The sequence below is a fragment of the Anarhichas minor genome, unplaced genomic scaffold (assembly GCF_050575085.1).
Source record: "Anarhichas minor isolate MPS153535 unplaced genomic scaffold, ASM5057508v1 ptg000002l, whole genome shotgun sequence".
NCBI classification, from domain to species: domain Eukaryota; kingdom Metazoa; phylum Chordata; class Actinopteri; order Perciformes; family Anarhichadidae; genus Anarhichas; species Anarhichas minor.
The window spans coordinates 4247025-4272816 of record NW_027466448.1 but is presented as its reverse complement, the minus strand read 5'-3'; the positions used below and the strand labels follow the sequence as shown (position 1 = coordinate 4272816).

The window sequence follows — 25792 nt, the reverse complement described above, 5'->3', positions numbered from 1 at the left end:
GTCATCACACCGGAAGTAGTAACGCCAAAAGAAGTCCCCCTCCTGATAAGTTATGTTCTGTTATGACGGCTGTCTCCTCCGTGTTTTCTGATGTTTTGACCTAACATGTCGTCTTTAAAATTAGTGCTGGCTTATTCCACCAGAGTGCTAACGACGCTCAAACAAAAGGTAAGTTACATGTTTCATATCTGCGTTTTTTTCGTCTTCACCGAGTCATGTGAATGTCACTTTTCAGTGGTTTTCAGATTGCTGAGCTGATTTTCTGTCATTGCAGTCGCACGTCATTTACATCAAGAGGACTCTCGTGCTGTCCAGACTGCCACTCTTCAAACGTGCAGAAGGTAACTGTTAATAAACATAACGATGACACGTTGTACTTTTGTTTTTCACCATTAAAAAATGCACAGGAAAACTTATTAAAAGCAAACAATCCATAGCAATTCATAATACTGTGAAGAAACAAATATCCAGGATTGTTGATTTAGACAAATTTAAGAAAACATTATGAGTTACAAAGAGATAAAGCTTTAAATTCCTTTAAGAAGGCAGAGAATGTTCATCTATGTTTAAGGTACTTTACAAAAAATACATTTTCAAGGTAAAATTATCTTTAGATTTGTGCAGATTATGGGAAATACATAGCAGCAATAGCATGTATATACAGCATGTTATATAAATGTAACAAGGTTTAATCTCTGTCATGTATCGCTTAACTGAATAACATTTCTGAATAATCTTATACACATCTGTACATTTCTGTGTAAACACGTCCAGTGTCTTCACTTCCTGTCTTGCGTATTGTGAATTTCCAGGTAAGTTCGTCACCTTTGGGCGACAGTCGAGCTCCACAGCAGCCGAAGCGGAAAAAGCAGAAGACTCTTTCTTCAAATGGTTCCTGCTGCTCATCCCTGTCACCACCTTGGGCCTCGGTACTTGGCAGGTACAGCATATTTACTTTGTGTTTTCACATAAAAAATGAATGCTGATGGTTTGTTCTTGTTGGATGGACTCGTGATATATTTTGTTCCTGTGAAGCTGAAACGGCGTAAGTGGAAAATGCAGCTGATCAATGATCTGAAGACACTCACTGCTGCAGAACCCATTCCTCTTCCTCGCGAGTAAGTACTTGTGAGAAACGTTTCTTCGTATTCTCACACACTAAATGCAGCTGTGCCCCCTCCTGCTTAAGAAGTCTGGGATTTTAGAAATACAAATATGCAAGTTGCTTTATAAGAAATCCAGTGGCGTGGCTGAATATCAGGTCCACAATTTATTTTAAAATCTTTTCTTTTTTGTCTGTATATTGCCACAAATACCCTTTACAAATAAAAAAACAAAACATTTGCATGACTAACATGTTTTACTGATTTAAAAAGGGCACCTACGTGTGTAAAACAGACTTTGAACTTACTATATAATAATCAATACAATTGTGAAACTGTAAACAGCGTTGATTATCTTTCCTTGATAAATTGCACTTTAACGATTTGTCCTTGTCCCCGCCAAAGATTTGTATCGTTGTTATTAATGTGCAGATTTGCTTGCCATTTTCCTCCCTGGGTCTTAGTCCTAATGAGCTGAAAAGCCTGGAGTACAGGAGGGTGAAGGTGCGCGGACAGTACGACCACTCACAGGAGCTGTACATTCTGCCACGCTCACCAGTCGACCCGGAGAAAGAGGCCAGGGAGGCGGGCAGGCTGGCTTCAAGCGGAGAGACCGGCGCGAATGTCATCACTCCGTTCCACTGCACTGACCTCGGGTAGGACAACAGATTAAACATACTTACTGCACACGTGTCATCTCTTGCATCCAACACCCGCTGATGGTTGCTACCTTCACCTGCAGCATCACAATCCTGGTGAACAGAGGATACGTCCCAATGAAGAAGATCAGACCAGAGACCAGGGTGAAGGGACAGGTGGGTACTTCAGAGGATGTGACGCGTCACGGCCTCTTTATTCAGACGATTCTACCGGTTTAACATTGTCCAACTCACGATGGAACGTACAAAAAAAAAAAGAATAGAGAGAATCAAAATCAATGCAACAGAACTAGAGATCTTTATTCCACGCATGTCAAAACCTGGTGCCTGGATTACCCACAATGCAACTTGATTGCCAATAGTTTGGTTGTGCTATGCTCGTAATGTAGCCTCAAGAGGAGATGAGAGCTAAAGCGATCTCCACACCCCCATTTTTCATTTTCAAACTTGCAGTCTTCATCCCCAATCAACAATGACTCATGTGATGTCTTTTGAGGCAGTTTTATCACATTTTGTGTGGAGCTAAATTAACAAGTGCTCTCTAAGACCTGCAAACAGACTTAAACCTGTAAACTTGGTGGAGTTTCATCATCCTTCCAGACAACCTTTTTGTGGACACAAAGACATTTGATTAACTTGATTGTATCTGATTTACAGTACTCATCTAATGGTATTAGTGGCTCTGGGATTTCTATTTGGCCTCAGCTATAAACCACACAAAACCATTAACATCACATTTTATATTAAAGGAAATGGCGGCACCAAAGCTTCCCCGTCGTACTTTACATTTTTATTTCCTCGCAGCCTATTTAGACTTATCTGACAAAATGTAATGGCGCTTCTGTTCAGGTGGAAGGTGAGGTGGAGATTGTTGGGGTCGTTCGACTGACCGAGCTCCGCAAACCCTTTGTGCCGAACAATGATGTGGAGAAAAACCGCTGGCATTTCCGGGACCTGGAGGCCATGGGCAGCGTCACTGGAGCTGAGCCCGTCTTCATTGATGCAGACTTTGGTATGTTCTCGTGGACTACAAAGTCCACCATGCTCTTTGATTCAACTACATCATAGTGAATATCAAATCAAATATACAACTGGCTCATACACTTTGTAATTATTCTACAGGTGAGCAGAAAAAGGTTAAAGCCACTTATATTAAAGATGTTAGTTATAGATTCATGAGTAAATTAAAGTGTCTTGTATTAAACAGGGAGCACGACTCCTGGCGGACCAATAGGTGGACAAACCAGAGTCACCCTGAGGAACGAACACATGCAGTATGTAGTAACATGGTAAGTAGACTAAATACACCTGAGAAACATGTCTTTAAAATAACTCAATGTCCTTTAACCGTTTTTACTGAATTGATTTATTAAGTCCTCTTTTCTCCGAAGGTACGGCTTGTGTGCAGCAACCTCCTACATGTGGTATGCAAAGTTCATCAAGATGATTAAATGAGTGACCTTGTATTACATATGAAATATTGCTGTAGATTGTTCTACTGAAACTGTTTGAGAATAAATGTATAAGACTTCATTTAGCGCCATTCTGTATTTCTACATGTCTCAACTACTGTTCCATTAACTGATGGGGGACATTGAAAAGGTACAAACACCCTAAAATCTAAGTTTTCTGCAGATTTGTGCTTTGTATTAAAAGGAAACCACTGCCCCATGAACTGCAGTGACAACTTGTACAGTCTTTAAAAGCTTGAGGCCTCACATTCAGTAAAATCTACCATCTCAGTTTTCCAGGTCTCAGAAAATTGTTTATAGATCAGCCCCAAAAGGCATCTGTAGAAAAGTCAGTTATTTTCAAACAATTGAAAATTAAACTGCCAGAGCCTCACTATGTAAAATGTGACACCATGCACTCTCCTAACCCAACCATTTCTATGTGGCATTAATGTGCTGGGGCCTTTAGTGCCATGGGGACACTTACAACCGATAAAATGAAGGATCTGCTACATATTTTCATCATTAACTGCAGCAAGAATACTGTATTGATAAAATTAGACAGCCAAATTCATTGTTTCCCAGACATTAATGTTGTAGATTAATCTTAAAATACAATATAATAAAACCAAACAAGTCTCTTTTAAGACATACATTTTTTTATTCCAAATATTTTAACCAAGCTTGGTTGCCAGTTCCTTGGCCTTTGCCTTCTCCAGCTTAGTGATGCGGGCCGTAGATTTGGGGCCCATGATACCACCTCCCCAGTGACGACGGATCTGGAAAACAAATTTAGAGAGATTAAAATTGTGCACTTCTGTTGTATTATATTAACATTTTACTAATGCGGACGATATTTGCAGTCAACTCAAATGAAAGCTCACCTCCTCATATCTGTCATTGTAGTTGGTCTTGATGGCTTCCACAAGCTTGGCAAGTGCACCTTTATCCTCACTAGGAGAGAAGAAAGCCATTTATTAGAGTGCAGACATTATGAGGCGGGGCAACAAGGAATTGATTCAATGATCAGGTCTACTTTTAACAGGATAATGTAGATCAATCATTTACATATGTTGATTTCAAAAAGATCAGATCTTCAGTCAATCTCAAATTTGATTTTACGACCCTAGCGGCACACACGCACCACTCTATTGCACTCTTTGAAAGGATGAATCTGATCATAGACTAATGTTCACAATAAATGTGGTAAAACATGTTTTCTTGGTTTGTGGTCTCTGCTCAGGGTTAAAAAGCTCAAGTTTGATCCACATGGAGGATTCAGTCGAAGAAATTCATACATCATTGCTAGAGACCACTTTCTATTCTCAAAAAGACACCACAGCTCAGTTTGTGGGCATACTTACGGGTTAGTCTGTGTGAAGGCAACTGAAGTGCAGGTCTTTCTGTGCACCAGTCTGCCCAGTCTAGCCTTGCCCTTGACGATGCAGTACGGGACGCCCATCTTACGGCACAAAGCTGGCAGGAAGACGACGAGCTAGAGAAGTCAGGGAACCACAGGAGAAAACGTTAATATTTAATGAAGTATTAGCTTCAAGCAAAGCCAAAGAAAAGGATTAATCAGATTTATTCTTGGTTTGTGGTCTCTGCTCAGGGTTAAAAAGCTCAAGTTTGATCCACATGGAGGATTCAGTCGAAGAAATTCATACATCATTGCCAGAGACCACTTTCTATACTTGAACTTTGCCAATACGGCAAATTCCACTGCTACTAAAATAATGCGTGACAATCTTACCTCAATTGGATCCACATCGTGGGCAATGATGACCAGCTGGGCTTTCTTGCTCTCCACCAGAGAGGTGACCGTGTTCACACCTGCAGGGAAGTGGGAAAGGACAAAATCACTTTCTACCCAGAAAACACCCTGAAAACATCTTATTTATATTTTGGCCAATGCTCAGGGTTAAAAAGCTTAAACGCATCAGGGTTCAGGTGAAGAAATTCGAGTCATCACTGCATTAAGGCCAAGTTAGAGACGGGTCACACGATTAACATCGGATGTTCAACCCAGCCAGACTTAAAGGGCTTTCCAAGTTATACAACATGTTACCCATCAACTCTACTCTTTGTTCTTTAGTGAACCTCACCTGCACGGACCACAGGAGGCCTCTTGGTGGGAGTATCTCCCTTTCCAGCGGCCTTCTGCTCAGCACGGGCCAGCAGCCTCTGCTTCTTCTCCTGCTTGGTCTCTGGCCTGTACTTGTGGGCCAGCTTGAACAGCTGTGTGGCTGAGAAAAACATACAAATATGAAGTCAACCACCCAACAGTGGCTACATGCAGTATTTATACTATGACAAGTGGAATATATATATATATATATATATATATATATATATATATATATATATATCTCAAGAAGAGGCATCAGTGATCTTGGTGGGTGTCAGCACAGCTGTTCAGTTAGCAAATATTCTTTCACATCATCTGCAATGTCATCACGGTACTAGTAAGGACTTTAACAGCCTTGAGGACTAAAGCATCCCTCACTCACCGGTCTGGCGGTCCAGAGCCTGGGTGAACTGGTTGATTGCAGGGGGAACCTTCAGACGCTTGTAGAGGATGGCGCGCTGCCTCTGCAGGCGGATGTACCGAGGCCATTTCACAAAGCGTGTCAAATCACGCTTGGGCTGAATATCCTGGCCTGTGGGGGAAATATAATAATTTAGTATCTAGTACCAAACTTAGACCTTTTGATTTTCTCATCATAAGTGCATCAGCGATCTTGGTGATTAAAGTTGTCGTCAATGATGTTAAGATAGCAAATATTCGTTTCATCATCTGCACCGTTACAATGTTAAGTTTTCCCAAAAATCCACGCTGAGGATACTCACCGATGCCGTAGTTCTTTGGCCTCTTCTCGAACAGGGGGTTGACTACTTTCTTGGCCTCATGTTTCCTGGCCACATTAGGGGCCGGTGCCACCTTCTTCCCCTTAGCCTTCTTTCCCTTAGGCTGTCAAGAAAACAATGTTGGGAAGAATTAATGAAAAGGTACACAATACACAAACTACTTAAAACAGAAGAAAGTTATAAACACTTATAAACACTAATAAAATCTTAAATGTGTTGCCCAAGTAAGCCACAGAATAATTTAAGTTAACATCTAAATTTAACATTAATACTACTTGCACTGCCCAAACCAGCATGCATGAGTTTTAACATTGCTCAGCATGGAAGGTGGCCTTGTTCCACACACACACACACACACATTACCTTAGCCCACCCAAGACCATTTAACACAAGCAGTGTTTGAAGACCAGTAGTTTAAGCCAATAACACGCAATTAAGTTCCAGAGCAATATATTGAATAGAGCTAGACTACTCCATGTTGCAGGCTACACTGTTAGCATGCTACACAGACTCAAGACCAATAGCACTAGCTTGACTGCTAACGTTACTACTGACTGGTTATACTTTAAAAATGTTGATATTCGCCGAATACCAAGCTGACAAAGTCCTTAATAACGTGGGTTTGAGGTATGGAAGCCAACAGCACGTTACCATCTTAGCAGGAAGAAGCAATGCTCGGGCCTATCAACTCCATTGGATTTAACACCCGGATACACACTCGTATCACTCTACATTACAAGTAACGTTTTACTTCAATTAGTCACAAACTCAAATTAAATTAAAAATACAGAATAAAAGCGAGACAGTGGTCCCGAAATAACGTGTGTGCACCGACATTAGCTTTAGCTACGGTGCAAATCGTACCGGCAACACAATGCTCAACTTCACCAAGTTTTACCCTAAAAACAAAAACATCGACGCGAAATACCGACACTATAGATACTGGCAGGCTTCACATAAGTCATACATATATTTTAAAGAGTAATACAACGCATACATCAAGCGATGAAGACAGATACAACGGAAAGATTTATTCCTCAGAAGGATCGGCTATGTACCCACCATGTCGGTTCAGGCTGAAAGGAAGACCGAGGGATTCTGGGTAACCTAAATAGCGCGAGGCTTTGCACCGTGGTTACGTGGCTTCTTATGCACCGACCTGGAGTCAGATGTTACAGCTGCTCGCATGCTACAGCTTTGTAGTTTTAAAAGTCCTATTCTGACTCAGGATCAGTGATACAATATAATGTCTTTGAACGTCATACTCAATGGGACATTGGTTGTGTATAGTACACGGTCTGTAGTAACTCAGTAGTGGAAGTACATTTACAAAAGTACTGTATAATTTCAGGGTACTTGTACTTTGTATTTCCAACTTTGCAACAATTTACGACATCTTAAATTACTTTAAAGATTTAAATAAACATGAAATATAATCAACTTATAAAGGATATATTTTTATAAATGAAATACCTAGCAGTATATCAAGTAATTAAAAATAGCCCCATCTTTATCAGCTGCAACATTAAAGTTATGAACACATGAATGCATTAATAATCCAATAATATTATACTGAAATGGGTCATTCTTTTCAATGAGTACTTTTCGTAGTTTAACTATTTTGACTTTAATTAAATTAGTTAACCATTTTACTTTCAAAAGTATTATTTCACGTTTCAAAACTTAGTACTTCCCTGGCCACCATTTCTGTTAATATCTTTTTAAAATAATGACATTTGTTTCTACAAATAAAATGAACTAAGATATTATCTCATATTTGTATATTTCAGTAGGCATTTCCATAATTACAGATATTGTTGTTTGTAGTATTACCAGCGACAACAAACAAACACGCGTATACACGCTGCTAACTTCCGGGAGCTACTTGAGAGGCTCCATTAGCCGCCATTGCTGTAACAAAAATAACAGAGATGACGTGACTCTCATTAAACGACTCTGGATTTGACTATCTGCTTCCAGCGCAACATTGATAACTTCAAAAACCTTCTTTCGTTCATCCCAAAATCTCGATATATCGTTTAAGAACTGCTACTCTAAATTAATTTCCTTCACAAGTCATGATATATGTATTGTAAATGCACTGTGACTATACAACTGCCCCATTATCGGACATATTCGTTTTATGCTACGCTCAACCGTTGTTCCCACAGTGGAATCGGGGGCCAATTTAAACGACGTACAATATTACGTCACTTCCGTAAACAGGGATATTTAGCATCTAGCTATTTAATTGGTTTATACTTGTTAAATTACACGCAGCATGTACACGACAAAGATACGCGAGATAAAAACAAGGAAAGCCGGGTTTTATTTTTTAATCGCGCGTTGCTGTAGTCTGGGTTTGTCAGGTTGACGTCTCCGCGTTGCCTCCTCATCCTCCTCCTCCAGCCCTGCGTCGTGCCGTGCCGGCCGGGCCGTGCTGTGAATGTGACGGGGGTGGGAGGCGAGTTGTTTGGGGATGGTGGGCTTGGGTATCGCGTCTCTCGGCTCGGCTTCTGCACATACTGTTAGCATACTGTCACCCGCCCGCATCCAGTATCGATTGTTGCCAAGAAGAATGAAAAAATAGCGATTGTCGTCGCGGCAACTTCTTACGTTGGTAAATAAGTGGGATTCATAACTGCTGTTGTCATCGCTGCAGTGAGGAGATTTTTTTTCCTGAGCTTTTCTTGGTAAACATAAGGCCTGTCAGTTGATCGGTTCCACGGGTTTATGTGGGGGATTATTGTGAAAAGATTATCTAAACACGACAATAGACATCTTAACTCATGTGTCCGTTATCAGCCAGAGACGAGGCGCGTGTGGGTTCTCTTGGTGCACATCGTGTGTTTGTGTTGAGATGTTAAAGCTAGCTTTAGCAACAACAGCTTGGCATCTGTATCGCTACAATTTTGTTACACTGCCATGTTAAATTAGCACACGTCCCCTCCGATGAGAGTGAGCAGCTATGGCCGAACAAGACGTTTGTCCTCATCTGGATTCCATAGGAGAGGTAACCAAGGAGGACCTCCTCCAGAAATCCAAGGTGGGTTTTCATTCATTTACTGTAAATGTCAAAAGATGCACATTCCAGGTCTTTGGCTGTGTGTGCCATGGCCTACAGGTCTTTTAAGGTTGTTATAGCAGCCTTGCACCACTGTAATAATAACCACATGAGTTAGTGCATTTTGTTCTAATCCTTTCTATTCAATTCATGCTGCAGGGAACTTGCCAGTCTTGCGGAGCTGGGGGCCCGAACCTGTGGGCCTGTCTGCAGGTAGAGTCTTTTAAAATCAATTTTTAAATGTTTTGAATCTTTGTCCTTACAAGGGTAATTGCTGCTTTAGCTTGTGCGCCTTGCCACTTAAATGTTGACTCCTGCAAGCGCAACTACCTCTGCATTTCAGATAAGACGGCCAGGTGACTGCTAAATAATAAATGATGATGTGGGGCAAAAGTATTATTATAAATGCAGTAGTACTCAAAGCAAGTACACAATATAGCAGTTGCAGATTTGATACTCTGACATTTTATAATCTTGCATGACATTAATTTAGAGATTAAGCCGATTCAAACAGATAGAAAGGTAGATACTTTGATGTAATGTCTTTGCAAGACAGAAGAGAGGATTCAGAAGCCCGTCTAACACAGTGTCTCTGCTCTGTAGAGTGACTGCCCATATGTTGGTTGTGGAGAGTCCTTCTCCGATCACAGCACGCTGCATGCACAGGTAAAAACCCTCTCACGCTAAACATACCTGTCCCTTTACCTCCTTGGTGTATGGTGATGAGAGAAAACGTTTCAGACAGATCCCCCTGGACTGATTTGCGGGTGTGTTCCCTTTAGGCTGAGAAGCACAACCTGACTGTGAACCTGACGACGTTCAGGATCTGGTGTTATGTGTGTGAGCGGGAGGTGTTTTTGGAGCACAGGCCTGCTCTGCTGCCGGTACCTGCAGCTCCCCACCACTGTAAAGCCACGGAGCAGGTACGACTTTGCCTCCCAATCTGTCTGTAACACAGCTTTTTCCTCACTCACCTTCTTATTTATAGCATCTATTCATCTTTTTCCTAGGAAGCAGCTCCTCAGCCAGTAAGTAACCCACTAAAAGCAGTGCCAATTGCTGTGGCAGAAGAAGACGGTTCAGAGTCAGAGGATGATGACCTTAAACCCAGAGGTACAACAAGTCCACTGTCAACATTTCCTCTCCTAAACAACAGAACACATGGGTTTCTCAAATGGGTTGTGGTTAAGTTATTAAATCAGACAGAAAATGGTTTTAAGAATCATGCTTTTGGATTATAGCTGCCATCTTTAATAGATATAACTGCCATGGCCCGTTTCATTTTAATCCAGACTAGCATTGCTAATTAACCCTTGGTGGTGATCTATCTGCTCTGTTATAAAAAAGTAGCTTAGTTTGTACGCCTTTGCATTCTCTGGGAGTTTAAAACAACAGTATGGCTCTTGTTTTTTCTTGTTTGAAGGCTTGACAGGAATGAAAAATATTGGAAACTCCTGCTACATGAATGCGGCTCTTCAAGCCCTGTCCAACTGGTGAGGTCACTTCCTCTCATTACATCTGGCCCATTAGCTTCTATGTTTGTTAATTCGTTTTCCTTCCAGTTAAACAGTTGTGTTGACGTCATTGTTTTCCTCCCTTTCCTCACCAGTCCTCCTCTCACTCAGTTCTTCCTGGACTGCAGTGGATTGGTCCGCACCGATAAGAAGCCTGCTCTCTGCAAGAGCTACCAGAAACTCGTCTCAGAACTCTGGCATAAAAAACGGTACTAAACACATAAAACGTGACGTAAAATGACACGAGACGAGTGACAGAATGCAGCAATACGAGACTTTTCTGTACTAATGGATCATTTACAGTATATTGAACTAACTCTCATGGCGGCTACCCTCCCAGGCCCAGCTATGTCGTGCCTACCAGTCTGTCTCATGGCATCAAACTAGTAAACCCCATGTTTCGTGGTTACGCTCAGCAGGTAGGGGCAAGCAGCCAGCAGGTAACTACACCTGGCATCACTCAACAGCTTGACACGGTGTTGTTCTTTGTTTGTAAACCCCTGTGTATATTCTTCACACATTCCCTAAAAATGTCTTGTATATTTGCTATTAACAATTACATTTGTCATTAATAACCAAAAGCTTGGTTTGAGTTTCTTTGTACTTCAGTTTTTTGGGGGATTTTAGTATTTTTCTCACATCCTCAGGACCAGACAAAGTCATACATGCTTTAATAACTCTCTATGTCGAAACAGTGGAGAGTAACTGCAGGAGAGTATAGATATAATCAGATTTGTTTGTAATAATGAAATTTTATAATTGCATAAACTACAATGCCTACTTAAGTTAGTCCAGCCAAACCTCTTAGAGAGGCTTAATAGTGTATTTCTTAAAAGAATAGTTGACATTTTGGGAAGTGTGCTTTGTTACTTTCATGCACAGAAGCAGTTAGCTTAGCTTGAAGACTGGAAGCAGGGGGACACAGCTAGCGACAACCTGCTAAACTAAGACAACCGTCTCCTGGCTGTAGCCTTATATGTTGCACACTGACATGGGAATGGTATAGATCTTCTCCTCTAACTCTCGACAAGAAAGCAAACAAGTGTATTTTCCAAAATGTCAAAATGTCAAGCTCAACATACAGTCATACTGCTTGCAGAAACATTAAAAAAAAGCATCTGTCACCTTTGTCTGACTCTGTGGGAGAAAGGAAAAAAAGAATAATTTCTTTAAATACACAAACAACTCAAATCAAAACCATAACTGATTCTTTGTAAGACGATGAATCATCGGTGTAATCCAGTTTAAAAATGTCTTCATGTTTGATTGAGGTTCAGTGCATGTTTGGTTGTGTGAACTGTCTGATTCTGTTGGTTGGGGATTGCCATAGAAAAGTCTCTGAAAGCCTCTGAAATATTAATGAGTTTTGCCTGTTCGTACTGGGTGTGATAAGGTTCTCCTTGTACCACTTCTGACCAATATACAAAATGCCTTTTTGTTGCAAACAAGTCACATAATTACTCACACACTTGTCTTTCTATCTTCCTGTTTTGAAATGTCTCTGCATAACTCCTGTCTCTGTGTATGTAGCCGCACTCATGCGTCCTTTTGAGTGAACGCAATGTGCTTTTGTCGCTACAGGACACCCAGGAGTTCCTGCGCTGTCTGATGGACCAGTTACACGAAGAGCTGAAGGAGCCTCTGACAGAGTGCAGCATGAGCCGGGAGGGAAGTGACGGCGAGGAGATAAGAGACGGAGAGCGCTCGCCGTCTGAGGATGATTTCCTGTCCTGTGACTCTGGCTCCAGCAGTGACCGTGGGGAGGGAGGGGCAGCGGGTGACAGCGAGCTGCTCCTGCAGGATGTGTGTGACGGGGTCAGGTCACTGGCGGGAGGGATAGTGGGCATCGGTACCGGCGGGGTGATCTCAGAGAAGGAGAAGCTGAAGGAAAGGAGGGTATCTGGCTCACCCCTCCATGGAGGCTCGCAAGAGATGGATGAGGACGCCGATGTAGATACGGCAGCGGAGGACAGGGTTCCTGAGAGGGGAGAGGAAGAGGAGTCAACACCAACTGCAAACCCTGAGGTCCAAAGCCAAGAGAACAACCAGTTATCTGATACTGGGCAAGGGCAAGACCACAGCAGCAACCCCTCAGGTAAGCCAGCAGGGTCAAGAAAGTGGATTCTGGCATCATGTCACTCATTTGCCTCTAAACTGTGTATACTGCGCGTCCAACATGCTTTTTTTTTTTTTCTAGAGCCAGACAATGAAGCGTCAATGAACCAGCCCCAGTCCACTCCCTGCAGTCCTGTGCGAACCATTCAGGAGCTGCATCCCAAACTGTCGTCCAGTCCACCTCGCTCCAGCCCCCTCCGCTCTGCCGGACCGGTGTACTCCTTCAAAAAAGGTGAGGAAACATCCCAGAGTTCAGTAGACTCCTGCGGACTCTACGGACTCCTGGGGAGTTCCCGTGGAAGTCAAGTCAAACATCAACGATATTAAGTTGTTCCTCTAATATCCTCCCCTCCGTCATCAATCCTTCAGCTCAGCTGCAGCTCAGTGCCAGGAAGAAGAAACAGTGTCTCTATCGCAGCGTGATCTCGGACATCTTCGACGGCTCCATCCTCAGTCTGGTCCAGTGTTTAACCTGTGACCGGGTGAGCTGTGCTTCATTCAAACACCAGGGGGAGCTCCGTGTTTAGTCAGGAAGGGAAGTTTAGGTGAAAGCATGTCCTGTGTAACTGAGTCATTTCAGTATTTTTTTGTGATTAGAATGAAAAAAAAAAAAAGTGAAAATCTTAATTGAACAATTCACATTTTAAACTTTCATTAGCTGAGATTATTTGGTTTGTCTGTTATTTGTATAATTCACTGATGCCCTTTTTGAAAACATAGATGTTAAATGATTTATTTGACTCTAAAATCACTCCTCCACCACACTGTTCTGTTTGGATAAGCATCCATTATTCTATAAACATGTATTGTTTAAAGCTCTACTCTTACTGATGGAGGCATGCTGTGTAAACCTCGTCTCTCTGAACGTGTGACAGGTCTCTACTACAGTGGAAACCTTCCAAGACTTGTCCCTCCCTATTCCTGGGAAAGAGGACTTGGCCAAGCTCCACGCATCCATACACCAGAACCTTCCAGTCAAGACAGGCTTGAATCCCGACATTTATGGCTCGCAGGGCTGGATCTCCTTCCTCATGGACTCCATACGCCGGTCAGTGGACCACGTTTAGCCTTCAGAGGAAAGGGAGAAGTCAGCATGTTTGAAAGCATGACAGTGCATTTTAGATGCAACTTGAGACTTGCTCATCAGGTTATGACTTTTTGAGGGAGTGCCTTACAGAGAAAGAAAGCAAGTGGAATCCCAATTTAATTACTTATGTCTTTGAAAATCTAAATCAAGCACCATGAGGCTGCCAAGAAAAGTGTGGGCTCCTGTGAAGTGACTTCAGAGTAAATGCCGCCCTGTGTGGTTTTGGTTTCCACAGAAGCCGTCAACAAATAATTAGCTTGCACACCCCTACTTCACCACAGCAGCGGCCACAGATGATGCAGGTGAGGGCATGTAGGTATCAAGAGGGGTTTTGCTAGATCTGTCGAGGCAATGTGTGTGTCCTTGTTTTGTTTGCTGCACTTCTTTTACTTGCGTTATGAGGTGGATCAGCACAACGCATGCTAGCACGTTGCTAGTCGCAAGAAGTGGAAAGATGCCACAGCTGAACTGTCTTTTAAATATATCGTGACAATCAGCCGGGTGTTTCCGGTTACAAGACCTGCACCATGAACCGATGAAGGCCCCTGGTTCGACTTCTGCTCTGACAAAATTCAGGAATTCTTTCAGGGAAAAAGTTTGTTATGTTTCACGCCTCAAACCTGATAAAAATGTGTGTGTGGTTCATGCTGTGGGAGGGTCTCTTGTGGACTGATGGGTGGGTGGAGATTATGTAGACCGAGGAGGGCTCTGAAATGCCTGATCCAGTGCTCCAGGACAAGATGCGAGTGCTGAGCCAACAGGAGTGGTGTTGTATTTTCAAAGACTGTAGAGGTATTGTTTTTTTAACAGTGCAGCAGAATGTGTGGTTATTGTCCATGTCAGCAGAACAGTGTTTTCTGTTAACTGCTACGTACTGATGACCTAAAAGTAGAAATCACTTCCTTTGCCAAGTGCATCTGCACATGCCTGGACTATGTTACCCGAGTTTATCATCTCACATATTGGGACAGAGATGCAGAGATGGGCCTTGGCATGCTATTTGCTCATCTTCCAGCAGTTCTCAGATTTCAAAATCACTATCATAACAGTACTGGTGACGACGTTTCCAACTTAACGGTGACCGTCATGCTCATCCTGCTGCTTCTGTGGAAGACAACGCTGTGCCCTTCCAATTTACTGCCATCGACGACCCTGTCAGGAGCTAACATCGCTCTAGGCAGCATTTCTTTTGGGGTCACTTAATTGTTAAAAGTTGCCGAGCCACACGAAGGTCATTTTTCTCAGTATGATCTCTGTGACAGACTAGAATAGGTTGTAACTGTTATGTCTCTTTGTGTTACGCCTCTGAAACAGGTTCGTAGTCTCGTGTATCCCCACTTGGTTCTGGGGGCCCATGGTGACGCTGGAGGACTGCCTCGCCGCCTTCTTTGCTGCAGATGAACTCAAAGGTAAACAATGCTACACTGTGCTGTTCTACTTTAATGCTCTAGCGTTTAAATTGTCAAGTGTAGATGAGAAAATGTATTTCAAAATGTCCAATTTCTTTCTTTTCACAGGGGACAACATGTACAGCTGTGAGAGATGTAAAAAGTGAGTATGTTTAGTAAATCCAGATGGAGACATGAATTAGAATTAAAACATCAATTTAAGGACATTTTTCATTTAGACTTTTTTTACACAGTATTTTGTTTTCTACAGGTTGAGAAATGGTGTCAAATATTGCAAAGTACTTAGACTTCCCGAGGTACACTATATTTTTTTATCTGATCTCCTTCTTGCTGCAGATAACAAGTTTTAGTTTTGCTCGTGGTTGGCTTCATAAAGTTTCATTTGTTTGCGTAGATTCTGTGCATTCACCTGAAGCGCTTCCGGCACGAGGTCATGTATTCGTTCAAGATTAGCAGTCACGTGTCCTTCCCGTTGGAGGGCCTCGACATGCGGCCTTTCCTGGCCAAAGACAGTCCGTCCCAAGTCACCACTTACGATCTGCTGTCGGTCATATGTCACCATGGCACTGCAGGAAGTATGAGATAACATCATATGTGCATTTCAAACATGATTAACACATTTCAGAGAATATATAGGTTTAAATATATCTAAATCTAATTTATGCAGGGTAGTCACATGGCTTTCTTTACACTTTTCTTCCTCTTTTCTGGTGCTGCAGGTGGGCACTACATAGCTTACTGTCAGAATGTGATCAATGGCCAGTGGTATGAGTTCGATGACCAGTATGTGACGGAGGTCCATGAGACGGTGGTGCAGAATGCAGAGGCCTACGTGTTGTTCTATAGGTAAGCATTTGAAGGCACCTGTAATGTCTTAGCATTTATACCAAATCTATTTATCCCAAAATATTAATGACTGTACTTTTTACCCTGGACTCGTGCAGGAAAAGTAGCGAGGAGTCGGTGAGAGAGAGGCAGAAGGTTGTGGCTCTGGCCAACATGAAGGAGCCCAGCCTGCTGCAGTTCTACATCTCCAGAGAATGGCTGAACAAGTTCAACACCTTCGCCGAACCAGGACCCATCAGCAACCACACGTTTCTCTGTCAGCACGGAGGTGCGTGGTCAAATCTTAATGACGTTTAACGAGTGATGTAAAACAACAACCCTGCCTTAAAAGGGCATCAAAACAGTTTACGACTATTGAGATTTTAATGAAGAGATTCTGTTGATTTGCATATTGGGAAATATAGGATCCAGTGTTCTTTTATTTCTTTGTTTTGCCGTATTATTTTGCTGTTCAATGATGGAAGACAGATTTTTGAGGAGGTTTTCTGGCCTCTCGAGACATTTCAGCTCTTAAAACAAATAATTTGCATTCTTGTTAAACTGGATGTTTTCTTATTTTTACGAGAGTTGGCTAGTTTACTTGTCTCAATTGGAAAAACATGTCTTCAATGCTTTTGAGCTTTTGTGAGACCATCATAGTCCAGGGTGGGGATTTTGTTGTTGGGATTCTTTCTGGTCTCCAGTACGGGCCTGAAAGAGTCATAGATTTTGTCCTTTATCGTCGGTACATTTCTATCTCCGTACAGGGATCCCACCTAATAAATACCACTACATAGACGACCTGGTTGTGATTGTTCCCCAGAACGTGTGGGAGTACCTTTACAACAGGTAAATATGCAACGTGTTTGTCTCACTAATATTTCCATATGATATGGATCAAATTTGCACGGAGTCACACGCAGTGACAAACCTACAGAGAACGATCACACTGAAGTTCCCCTCAGCTCTACGCTGTCGTCATCATTTGTGTCAGTCTGTCACTATATCTTTCAAGTGCCTTTTATACTAAAAGTTGCCGTTTCCGTCCTCAGTTTTGGAGGCGGCCCCGCAGTCAACCACCTGTATATGTGTGCCATCTGCCAGGTGGAGATTGAAGCTCTGGCTAAACGCAGGAAAACAGAAATAGACACCTTCATCAAGGTAAAAGCCTGAATCCTGCTTTACCTGTGCGTAAATACGTCTTTACGCTTGGTGTTGGATGTTGAATGAGCAGGTTTGTCTTGTCCGTAGCTGAACAAAGAGTTTCAGGCTGAAGAGGCTCCGACGGTGATCCTGTGCATCAGCATGCAGTGGTTCAGAGAGTGGGAGAGTTTTGTGAAGGGCAAAGACAATGGTACGACCCTGCAGGAAGACAAACACAGTAGTGCGTTAAAACATCTTCATCTTTCCGTCTTTACAAGATATTTTTCATGATTTGTGTTCTCAGAGCCACCTGGTCCCATCGACAACAGTAAAATCTGTGTTATGAAAGGAGGGCACATACAACTCAAGCAAGGTAAACCTCAGCACTGGTTGTAAAAGGTGGAAGTGAGAAAAACAGGCAGTCAATAAACCATCTTTTTTATGTGCGTTTCTCACCCTCAGGTGCAGACTATGGTCAGATCTCGGAGGAGACGTGGCAGTACTTGTTGGGTATTTATGGCGGAGGCCCTGAGATCGCAGTGAGACAGACCGTGGCACCGGCTGACCCGGACAGCCTTCATGGAGAAAGGAAGATCGAGGCAGAAACCAGAGCACTTTGAGAAAAAACAGAGGTTGGAATGTATAATTATTGGGAAACACTGTAAAAATACAAGATCTCACATTCCCGTGCACAGACTTGCATACAATCACATGTTTGAATATACTTTTGGGTAATGTGTAGCTCTTTACTGGAAGCCGTGGAGCTGGTCCACCCACTCTGTCAACCACATGAGCTCATAAATTCCTTCTGGTCAGCAGACCGTAAAATAGCCGCACATGTGGCCAACAATAATAGAGGCAGTACATCCAGCGAATAAACAGCTGTAAATCCAATCCAGCAAGTTTGAGCTGTAGGCCCCATAAGCGGTCCATTTGTTCTCAACATGTTTTTCATTTTCAGGTCTTCTGATTCCCCTTTTCCACTCCTGCCCTCGCAGGAACATGAGGAATTTGCACCTTGGTGAAGAAGCCTCGTCGTGAGCACTTTGTAAATGTAGCAAGGCACTATTCTGAAGCCGTGTCGCAAGAGGGCGAAGCGGTACTTAAATATCACGTAGTTTATTTATTGAATAACTCTGATCCTTAATGTTAAGGTGTAAAAAATAAAATAAAACGTTGTGTCACATCTCTGGAGCTGTTCTTGGTAGCTATGGTGTTTCAGTGGCAGACAGCTGCTGCTGCTGGCGTCGGGAATCAGTCGGCTGAGGAGGAGAACAGAGCCGGTGTGATGTTTGGTTCAGAGCTTTTCTTCTGCATTGGAAGCTACAACCAAACGTTCTGTTGTTTACATGTTACATAGCAACACGTTCAGACATCGAGTGAGAGAGAGTGCATAAATCATACTCTTGCACCTACAACCTTAACTACACAGTATAACGGAGCCCTCAGGAATGGAAGTCTTTTGTTTTGGTTGAGCCAGTGAAATGATCAGATTATGGAACTTTTAAGAAAATACCACAGCTGGTTTGTGTCAAACCACAAAACATGCATGTGTCCCAAAAGACCACTTCCAGGGTGTATTTGAAAAGCTTCAAAATGCATGTGGCTGCTACTCCGTTATTTGGACCCGTATGGACATTTCGCTGACGGGATGAGGTGTGGAGTTTGTTCGCTCAAAACGCACAATAACGTCTTTTCTGGGTTTAAAATGAAATATTGAGTCGCTCCTGTCCAGCACTATCTATAAATGGGCATACAGGCGTTAACGTAGATATATGGCGATTATTGTAAACGAAGTAAAGAAACAGCAAGTTTCTAAAAAGACAAACTAATTTAAGTAACATATGGCAATAGTGCCGGAGTTAAAGGGTAACTTTAGTATTTTTCGATGTTGCTCCATTCTGGAAAAAATTTCAAAACTTGTCCTTATTCGTCACTTATACAAAAAAATATGGGAAAATAAAATCAAGGTTGAAAAATCCCAAAGTTACCCTTTAAGTAAGAAGAGAAGTACATATCTGGTGCAACAGCGGTACATTTGCCAAAAGGGGAATCTTGTGCAACAAAATATTGGAACTGGTGCAGTACCCGTTTAAGCCAAGAGAGGGCAGTACTTTCACCATGTAATCGTTTAGAAGACATAATCTGACTAAATCACAAATAATTAGCACAACATGCACAAATCCAGACAACAGTATAGGTAATTTATGATGACCATTTCATTGATCGAGTATATTTTCCTATTTCCGCATAGTATCTTAATTGTGTGTTATGTTTCGTCATCAGAAAGGTGAAGCTGTGGTAGGGATGTCGCACAATGAGCTATTTGCTTGTAAAAATATTTGTGCATCTGCAAATTGCCTTTTTGTTAAAGATGCATTTTAAAATTGGATGTAAAAATATTCAATCTTAGCTAATTGAGACACCATAGCTTGTTAACTCAAATTATATTCTGCTGTAAATTCTGAAGAACTCCACCCACACATTAAGTGGTGAATCATAACTTCCGTTGACACTTCGTGTCAAGAAAATTAGATTGAGATCTTGTGCTTCACTCGTCTTTTTTGGGGGTTTGTATCAGTTATCAGTGGTAAACGAGAGTCTTGTGCAATTTAACAAAACCACTAACGCCTCCAAATATTAAACTCTGGCTTCCATTTGAAGCAGCCAATATGCAGTTGATCAGAGCTTTTTTTAATCTAATAATTGTTTACTGTAATTGAGTTTTCATCTGAAATATCAATAGCAACAATATATATTGTTGTGTAGATTTGTGCAAGGGTAAAATCTTTCACAAATGGCGGACACGGACTAAGCTTAGCTAAATAAACCACATCATCCTCCATCTCATTTAAGATAAGTCACATGCTTGCCTTTTTAACTGTACAGTTCTGCATAGACAATATCTGCCTCCACGCTTAAGCAATTAAAGCCCAGCATTGTGGTAAGATTGAGCAACACATGGGAAACACAAGATAACAAGAATGTCAAGTGTAACTGTGCTGTTCTGTTATATTAATAAGAAATACCAATTTAGACAGCCAAAACTATATTTATATTGTTCTTTTAAATTAATGTATTATTAGTTATGTCTAAATTAATTTAAATTAATTAAATTAAAGTAGCAATTATACTTATTAGACATGCATTGAAAAACCTCCAGAAGTCAGAGTTCCAGTTGGATAAATGCTACACTTACCAGTCTAAACGGCCACGAGACGTATTAGAGTGACAGCATGTCAAAGCCTATTTGTGAAAGGAAAAGAGCCCGAATTTACCTTTTTTTTTACAATTTTCAATGCCAAATTAATTTAAATATGAAAGAAATTCTGTTGTTCTTACCTTCTGATTTTTTCCTCTTTTTTATTTTTGTAGCAGCATTCAGGCAATGGGATCTGAAATATAGTCGAGCAAATTATAAGCTGACATGTACAAAATATGACAATGTAGTAATTGATGATCTGCAATAGAGTCATCCTACCTTTCAATAGATTCAGGTGATAATTCTAGAACGAGAACTCTTCACTGTCTGTCATGCCCAGCAGGAATTGAACCTTCTTATAGGTCCCCTGCCCTCTCGGATGAAAACATTGAATACGTGGAGCTCATCAAACCTAAATCTGCGTTTGAGGCTCAGATAGCCGTCCTGAATGTCCTGCGACCAAAACCATTTAAAACTAAATAAAAAGGCAGCCATTCTGAACGCCATTAATTTCACTTGAAATGTTCCCGCTCTTACAGATCACACATCAACTCTGCCCGTTATGTTTATTCCAGACTACGGCCTACAGTAATCCATGTCTCCCTGTTTTATTTGTTGCTGTGTCCAAAGAGCAATTCACCAGTTTTAATAGTCGAGAACACAGAAATGTCGTTTTCTTTTAAGAAAACTGTTTTATCATGTTTTTCTTTTTTTTTACACACGTCTGGTCTGTATCTACCAGAGAGGATACTGGTAATATGGGGATGTGTGTTTAGATACATTTTGGGGGAGTAAGTGCAATGAGAAAAAGAAGACAAATCTTTGTGCAATCCTATCATCAAACAGACACTGGACAGCCATCAAACACGGAGACTGAGGCAGTAGAGACTGAGGCAGTGCAGCTTATTATATTGCAGTTAAGAAACGTTGAGTGGTAATTACTTTATCATCCCCACCCATGAGTTTGTTTGCTTGTGTTACAGCACGTTCTGTAGCTATGCGTGTGAGATTTCCATTTCACAAGACAAGACACACCACATTACAAGCATTGCTGTGGTTAGAGAGAGTTTATCATGACAGCCTGGAAGCAGCACAACAGGAATTTACTGACTCATGTGTTGCCCAAATTTTACAGTGTGTGGTTGATAATGGACCGGTGATGCTTTGATGAAATGGGACTTCAGTGGTTGACCTAATTTCAATGGGATGTCTTAATGTCTGTATAACTGATGTAATTACCCATGACGGTTAAATCATTAAAATTGCCTCGTCTTTGATTTGAAGTGTGTTTTTATTTGCTGTGATATAAATATGAGAATAGCTAGCAGGCAAAATGGAAAAACAGGAGCTTTTGTTTTTTGGATAAATATTTTGAAACCACACAGACAATTGTTTTTAAGAGGACATTTTATGCTTCACTTCTCAACCTGTGAAAACGGATGTATATCATCTTTTTGGGGCACTCGAGGGAGCTTCGTTGAGCCTGAGAAAATAACCCCGGTGATGTCATAGTGATATCATCTGGGACTCATTAAAGCTTGCAACCCAGGGATCATTTTGGGAAATATGCTTTCTTGCTGAGAGTCAGATGAGAAGATAGATCATCATATTTGTGTGTTAAAAAAAAGAAGGCTGAAGCTAACGCCAGGAGACAGTTAGCTTAGCATAAAGACTGTACACAGGGGGAAACAGCTAGCCTGGTTCTGTTCAAAAGGTAAGAAAATCCGCCTACCAGCACCTCTAAAGCTCACTAATTAACAAGTTATATTTCATTTTGTAAAAACTTCAGTATAAAAACGTCCTCACTCGTTGACACAGCTGTTTCGACCTGCATCCAGTATTTATGCTAAGCTAACAGGCTGCTGACTCCAGCTACATATTGAGCATGCAGACATGAGGGAACTTCCCAAAATGATCTCACTTGAGAAGAAGTGGGCGTTACCTTTACAAGGAGGCTCTATTTAAATGATGCTGCATTCATTGCATTATAGGAAATTACAGCACATAAAAATCTGCCTTTCCTAAATCCTCCAACTTTATTGGACTCTTGATGGGTGCAACGCTTCTTTGAAATGTATATATATATAAATAAATATGTCCAGATAAATCAGAATATGCACATATAAATGTATTACTATTTCCCTTTACACATTGACTTGGATTGTGTCCATTTTGGTTTCATCACTACTCATCTAGAGTAAAGCTTTAATGAGGAGGTAAAGATGAGGTGAATACGTTTTATGTGTCGTCTACTGAGAGCATTATAGTTAAGTGTAAGAGGCAGAGTGAGAGGGTTCACCTGTTTGGATTTGAGAAAGAGGGGGCAACTCTCAAGTGAGCAGCTGTGATGTCATCTCAAGTCCCATACGCATGCTGAGCTGCATCCAGCCCAGACCGAGCCAGACCGAGAGGAAAGCACACCGGGCTGACGAGAGGATATGATGCACACACCGAGAGCGTTCTGGAAGACAGGAGAGCCGACCCGCTGTTCAGGTAAGAGACAAAAACAAAAACTGGCTTAGAGGACACAAATGCAACCGCAGCATCCGTCCACATCACATTCCCTCAAACATTGGCATGTTTCCTGCACTGCATGTCACATCGGAGCTGGGATACTTACTCATAGGCTGTACGGGATGCATTTGGTGGCACACCAGGTATATTGATGAATAACATAGCAGTAGTTTTACAGGCCATTGCCGATCACAATACAGTGAGAATCCAGGACAGCAGGGGAGGCTTTAAGAGCCCCCTGCTGTGTCTAGTCACTGGGATGGGATGGGTGTGGCGAGTAGCAGCAGCCCACTTGCCCTTTCCATCCTCATCATCAACGTAATTTGCACTCTTGCTAATGTCTCTTTATGCACCAGCCAGCTTTGCATGATGAAGGTCAGGTGATAGATTTAGGAGGGAATGTTGAGATCTGCAATAATGAAGTGGAATAATTACCAATTATGCATTAACATATCTGAGCCAATGTGAAAGGGAAAGTGAGCTGCATGGATTCTCTTCTAGCTCTGTAACGGTTTTGTTGACTAAATGCATAAAGTACATATAGCATACACAGCTGAAATAACTGCTTGTTGCTACAGCTGTCAGAATAAACTGGATTCTGCAAGGGTTATATATACATTATTAATATTCCAGATTATAAACACTTGAGTGGTTCCCCCATTTTACCTTAGAGCATGCACTGGTTACCCCTCTCCTACTGTGCTCACAGCACTCCTGGATGTTTGCTACAAGTCATAAATCAGTGCTCACGAGGCCCACAAAGGGGGGGGGGAGATGCATGAAACCCATTCTAAATTCCTTACATTTTTTAAATAATTTGCTAGTCTTTGACTCTCTTTATGGTCTTGCACCAGCTTACTTGACATGTTTGCAATGTATGATCTGGCACGAAGCTTTACGTTGTTTCAAAGTGTGCATGCAAAAACTTTTAGTGAGGCAGCTTTTAGTTTGATGTTGCGAGCCGTTAAAACATTCTGCTCCAAATCTTCAGTCTGGCTTTTGACTAGCCTAATGTTCTTGTCTACACCTGTAACTTGTATATGTTACGTCTTATTTAACAGCCATGCTTCATCAGGCTGAAGAGAGGATGACTAACAAGACACAGAAGGCCATACATTTGTCAAAGTTCCAGGCCCTGTGGTGATCCTGCACCCACATAAACTCAAAGTGCCGCAGTATCGTCAGAGGAGCGAGTCACCAGAAAGTCATCCGGAAAGAAGCCATGCTGGACAGACTGTAGCACACTGCTTCAGCTCCTCGCTCTGGGAACTCTCTCTCTGTGGCTTTTGCAAAAAGCAACTGCTGTAAATATTTACATGCCGTGTCTGGCAGCTGTTAGAGACGGAGAACACTGTGAGATTATATGACTCCGAGACCTTTTAACTCATGGTGCACCTCGTTTGGCCCTGCAGGCAGGGCTGGATGTGAGACTTTGTTTTGGTTGCAGAAAACAGGAGAGTTCAGTAGTTGTGCTCCTTGTTTTGCGATACTCTTTGCTGCGCCTTTAAATTCCCTGCTTGTCTTTTTCTTTTTTTTGTTCACTCATATGAAACAGCAATAATCGACACATAGTGCAGTAGTTTGAAAGTATATTATTTAGTATATTCTACATTACAAATACACAGATATTATAAATGTCAAAATATTGATATCAGTACATGTAAATATATAATAAATGTTTTTCTCACCTGGAAAATATATTAAAGATGAATTAGTAGGGATGAGTATGCATACTGACGCCTGTGTGTAGATTAACTGTTAACACCTGTATAGTCTGTCTCCTGACCTGTTTGCACACACACACACACACACACACACACACACACACACACACACACACACACACACACACACACACACACACACACACACTATGGGCTGTGCCATGTGTTCCCAGCTGGTTGACAAGTGGACTGTGAGGGTGAGCAGGGCTGGCCGCAGGGCCATGGAGCTCACCGCCTACCCACAGACGCTCCAGGAAGGTTACCACCGAGTGACCGGCCTCCACTACATGTCCTCCTTCTCTGATGCCGAGGACTGCTGTGATGACAGCAGCTCAGGCAGCTCTCGCACGTTGGACTGGCAGACACAGGGCACCGACGGCTGACACTCGACCATACATGTAAATAAACATGATAAAAAACACATGTGGTGTGCTGTATTTGCGAGAAAATTGAGAGGAGAGATGTTTTTTTTACAATACCCTCTTTATTAGATTAATCTTTTTGATTTTTCAGCTGGGTTTGCATATTTTACTACCCTGATATCCTGTCATCCAGTTTAGGGGTTGCCAAGTTCAAGGTGAAGTCTTAACATGTCTTGTTTTGTCAGTCCAAAAAACAAAGTTATTCAGTTTAATATAAGTATAATACTCAACTCAAGTGCAAATACCCGAAAATTGTACTTAAGTAAATGTACTTAGTTATTTTCCACCACTGCTGTCATCAATAAAACTACGCAGAAATTATGACCGATTAGGATGTTGCGCAACTAAAGTACCGGATGATGGCAGCGGTGGAAATTTTCCTTGTTTTGCAACCAACTGCTCAACCCATATTCATATCTTACATGAAATCATTTTCTCAGCATGACCACCACACTACGCAGAGAGGACATGCGGGCTCACAAAGGTCTTCTTTCACCTGTAGGTAATGAGCCTTCCTCTCTTATACAGGTGCAGTGGTGGAATGTTCTTCAGTGCTGCACTTAAGAAGATTCTGAGGGTACATGTACTTTACTTGTATTTCCATGTTATGCTAATTTATACTCCTTTATACTTCCTGCTCCATTACATTTAAGCAGGAAATGTTTTATTTTACTTACTACGCTTATTTGACA

General features: G+C 41.8%; 3 protein-coding genes and 5 non-coding genes across 10 annotated transcripts; 2 read left to right on the top strand and 6 right to left on the bottom strand.

The window, feature by feature from the left end:
- The first annotated feature begins 9 nt into the window (after positions 1–9).
- Positions 10–3295, top strand: surf1 (SURF1 cytochrome c oxidase assembly factor). The gene is made up of 9 exons (XM_076085954.1): positions 10–168; positions 275–341; positions 813–940; positions 1036–1118; positions 1568–1759; positions 1846–1918; positions 2612–2774; positions 2970–3051; positions 3154–3295. The coding sequence occupies exons 1-9, from the start codon at positions 106–108 to the stop codon at positions 3215–3217; spliced, it is 915 nt and encodes a 304-aa protein (XP_075942069.1). The 5' UTR covers positions 10–105; the 3' UTR covers positions 3218–3295.
- Positions 3296–3854: 559 nt separating this feature from the next.
- rpl7a (ribosomal protein L7a) lies at positions 3855–7165 on the bottom strand. The gene is made up of 8 exons (XM_076085967.1): positions 7144–7165; positions 6064–6184; positions 5724–5873; positions 5319–5459; positions 4967–5046; positions 4578–4708; positions 4098–4167; positions 3855–3992 (listed from the first exon to the last, which is right to left on the bottom strand). Exons 1-8 carry the CDS (start codon positions 7144–7146, stop codon positions 3888–3890), a joined length of 801 nt encoding a protein of 266 aa, XP_075942082.1. The 5' UTR covers positions 7147–7165; the 3' UTR covers positions 3855–3887.
- Positions 4448–4521, bottom strand: LOC142948266 (small nucleolar RNA SNORD36). Its single transcript, XR_012953476.1, has one exon. It is a non-coding gene; the product is annotated as a small nucleolar RNA SNORD36 (small nucleolar RNA).
- LOC142948280 (small nucleolar RNA SNORD36) lies at positions 4817–4890 on the bottom strand. The gene has a single exon (XR_012953484.1). It is a non-coding gene; the product is annotated as a small nucleolar RNA SNORD36 (small nucleolar RNA).
- Positions 5124–5190, bottom strand: LOC142948281 (small nucleolar RNA SNORD36). Its single transcript, XR_012953486.1, has one exon. It is a non-coding gene; the product is annotated as a small nucleolar RNA SNORD36 (small nucleolar RNA).
- On the bottom strand, positions 5593–5661 carry LOC142948286 (small nucleolar RNA SNORD24). The gene has a single exon (XR_012953488.1). It is a non-coding gene; the product is annotated as a small nucleolar RNA SNORD24 (small nucleolar RNA).
- On the bottom strand, positions 5942–6015 carry LOC142948283 (small nucleolar RNA SNORD24). The gene has a single exon (XR_012953487.1). It is a non-coding gene; the product is annotated as a small nucleolar RNA SNORD24 (small nucleolar RNA).
- Positions 7166–8306: 1141 nt separating the features above from the next.
- usp20 (ubiquitin specific peptidase 20) lies at positions 8307–18424 on the top strand. Of its 3 annotated transcripts, none has more exons than XM_076085928.1 (24): positions 8320–9127; positions 9305–9358; positions 9749–9811; positions 9928–10068; positions 10156–10258; positions 10569–10638; positions 10755–10868; positions 11000–11078; positions 12241–12754; positions 12857–13006; positions 13144–13256; positions 13650–13822; positions 15176–15270; positions 15379–15412; positions 15521–15566; positions 15665–15845; positions 15990–16116; positions 16215–16384; positions 16863–16944; positions 17148–17256; positions 17347–17449; positions 17543–17611; positions 17701–17870; positions 18200–18424. In XM_076085928.1, exons 1-23 carry the CDS (start codon positions 9050–9052, stop codon positions 17856–17858), a joined length of 2826 nt encoding a protein of 941 aa, XP_075942043.1. In that variant the 5' UTR covers positions 8320–9049; the 3' UTR covers positions 17859–17870; positions 18200–18424. The 3 variants fall into 3 exon arrangements, 2 of the variants coding, with proteins under 2 accessions (XP_075942043.1, XP_075942034.1); XM_076085919.1 differs by having other exon boundaries at positions 11000–11099; XR_012952879.1 differs by lacking the exons at positions 17701–17870; positions 18200–18424 and having other exon boundaries at positions 8307–9127; positions 11000–11099; positions 17200–17256; positions 17543–17577.
- The last annotated feature ends 7368 nt before the right edge of the window (positions 18425–25792 follow it).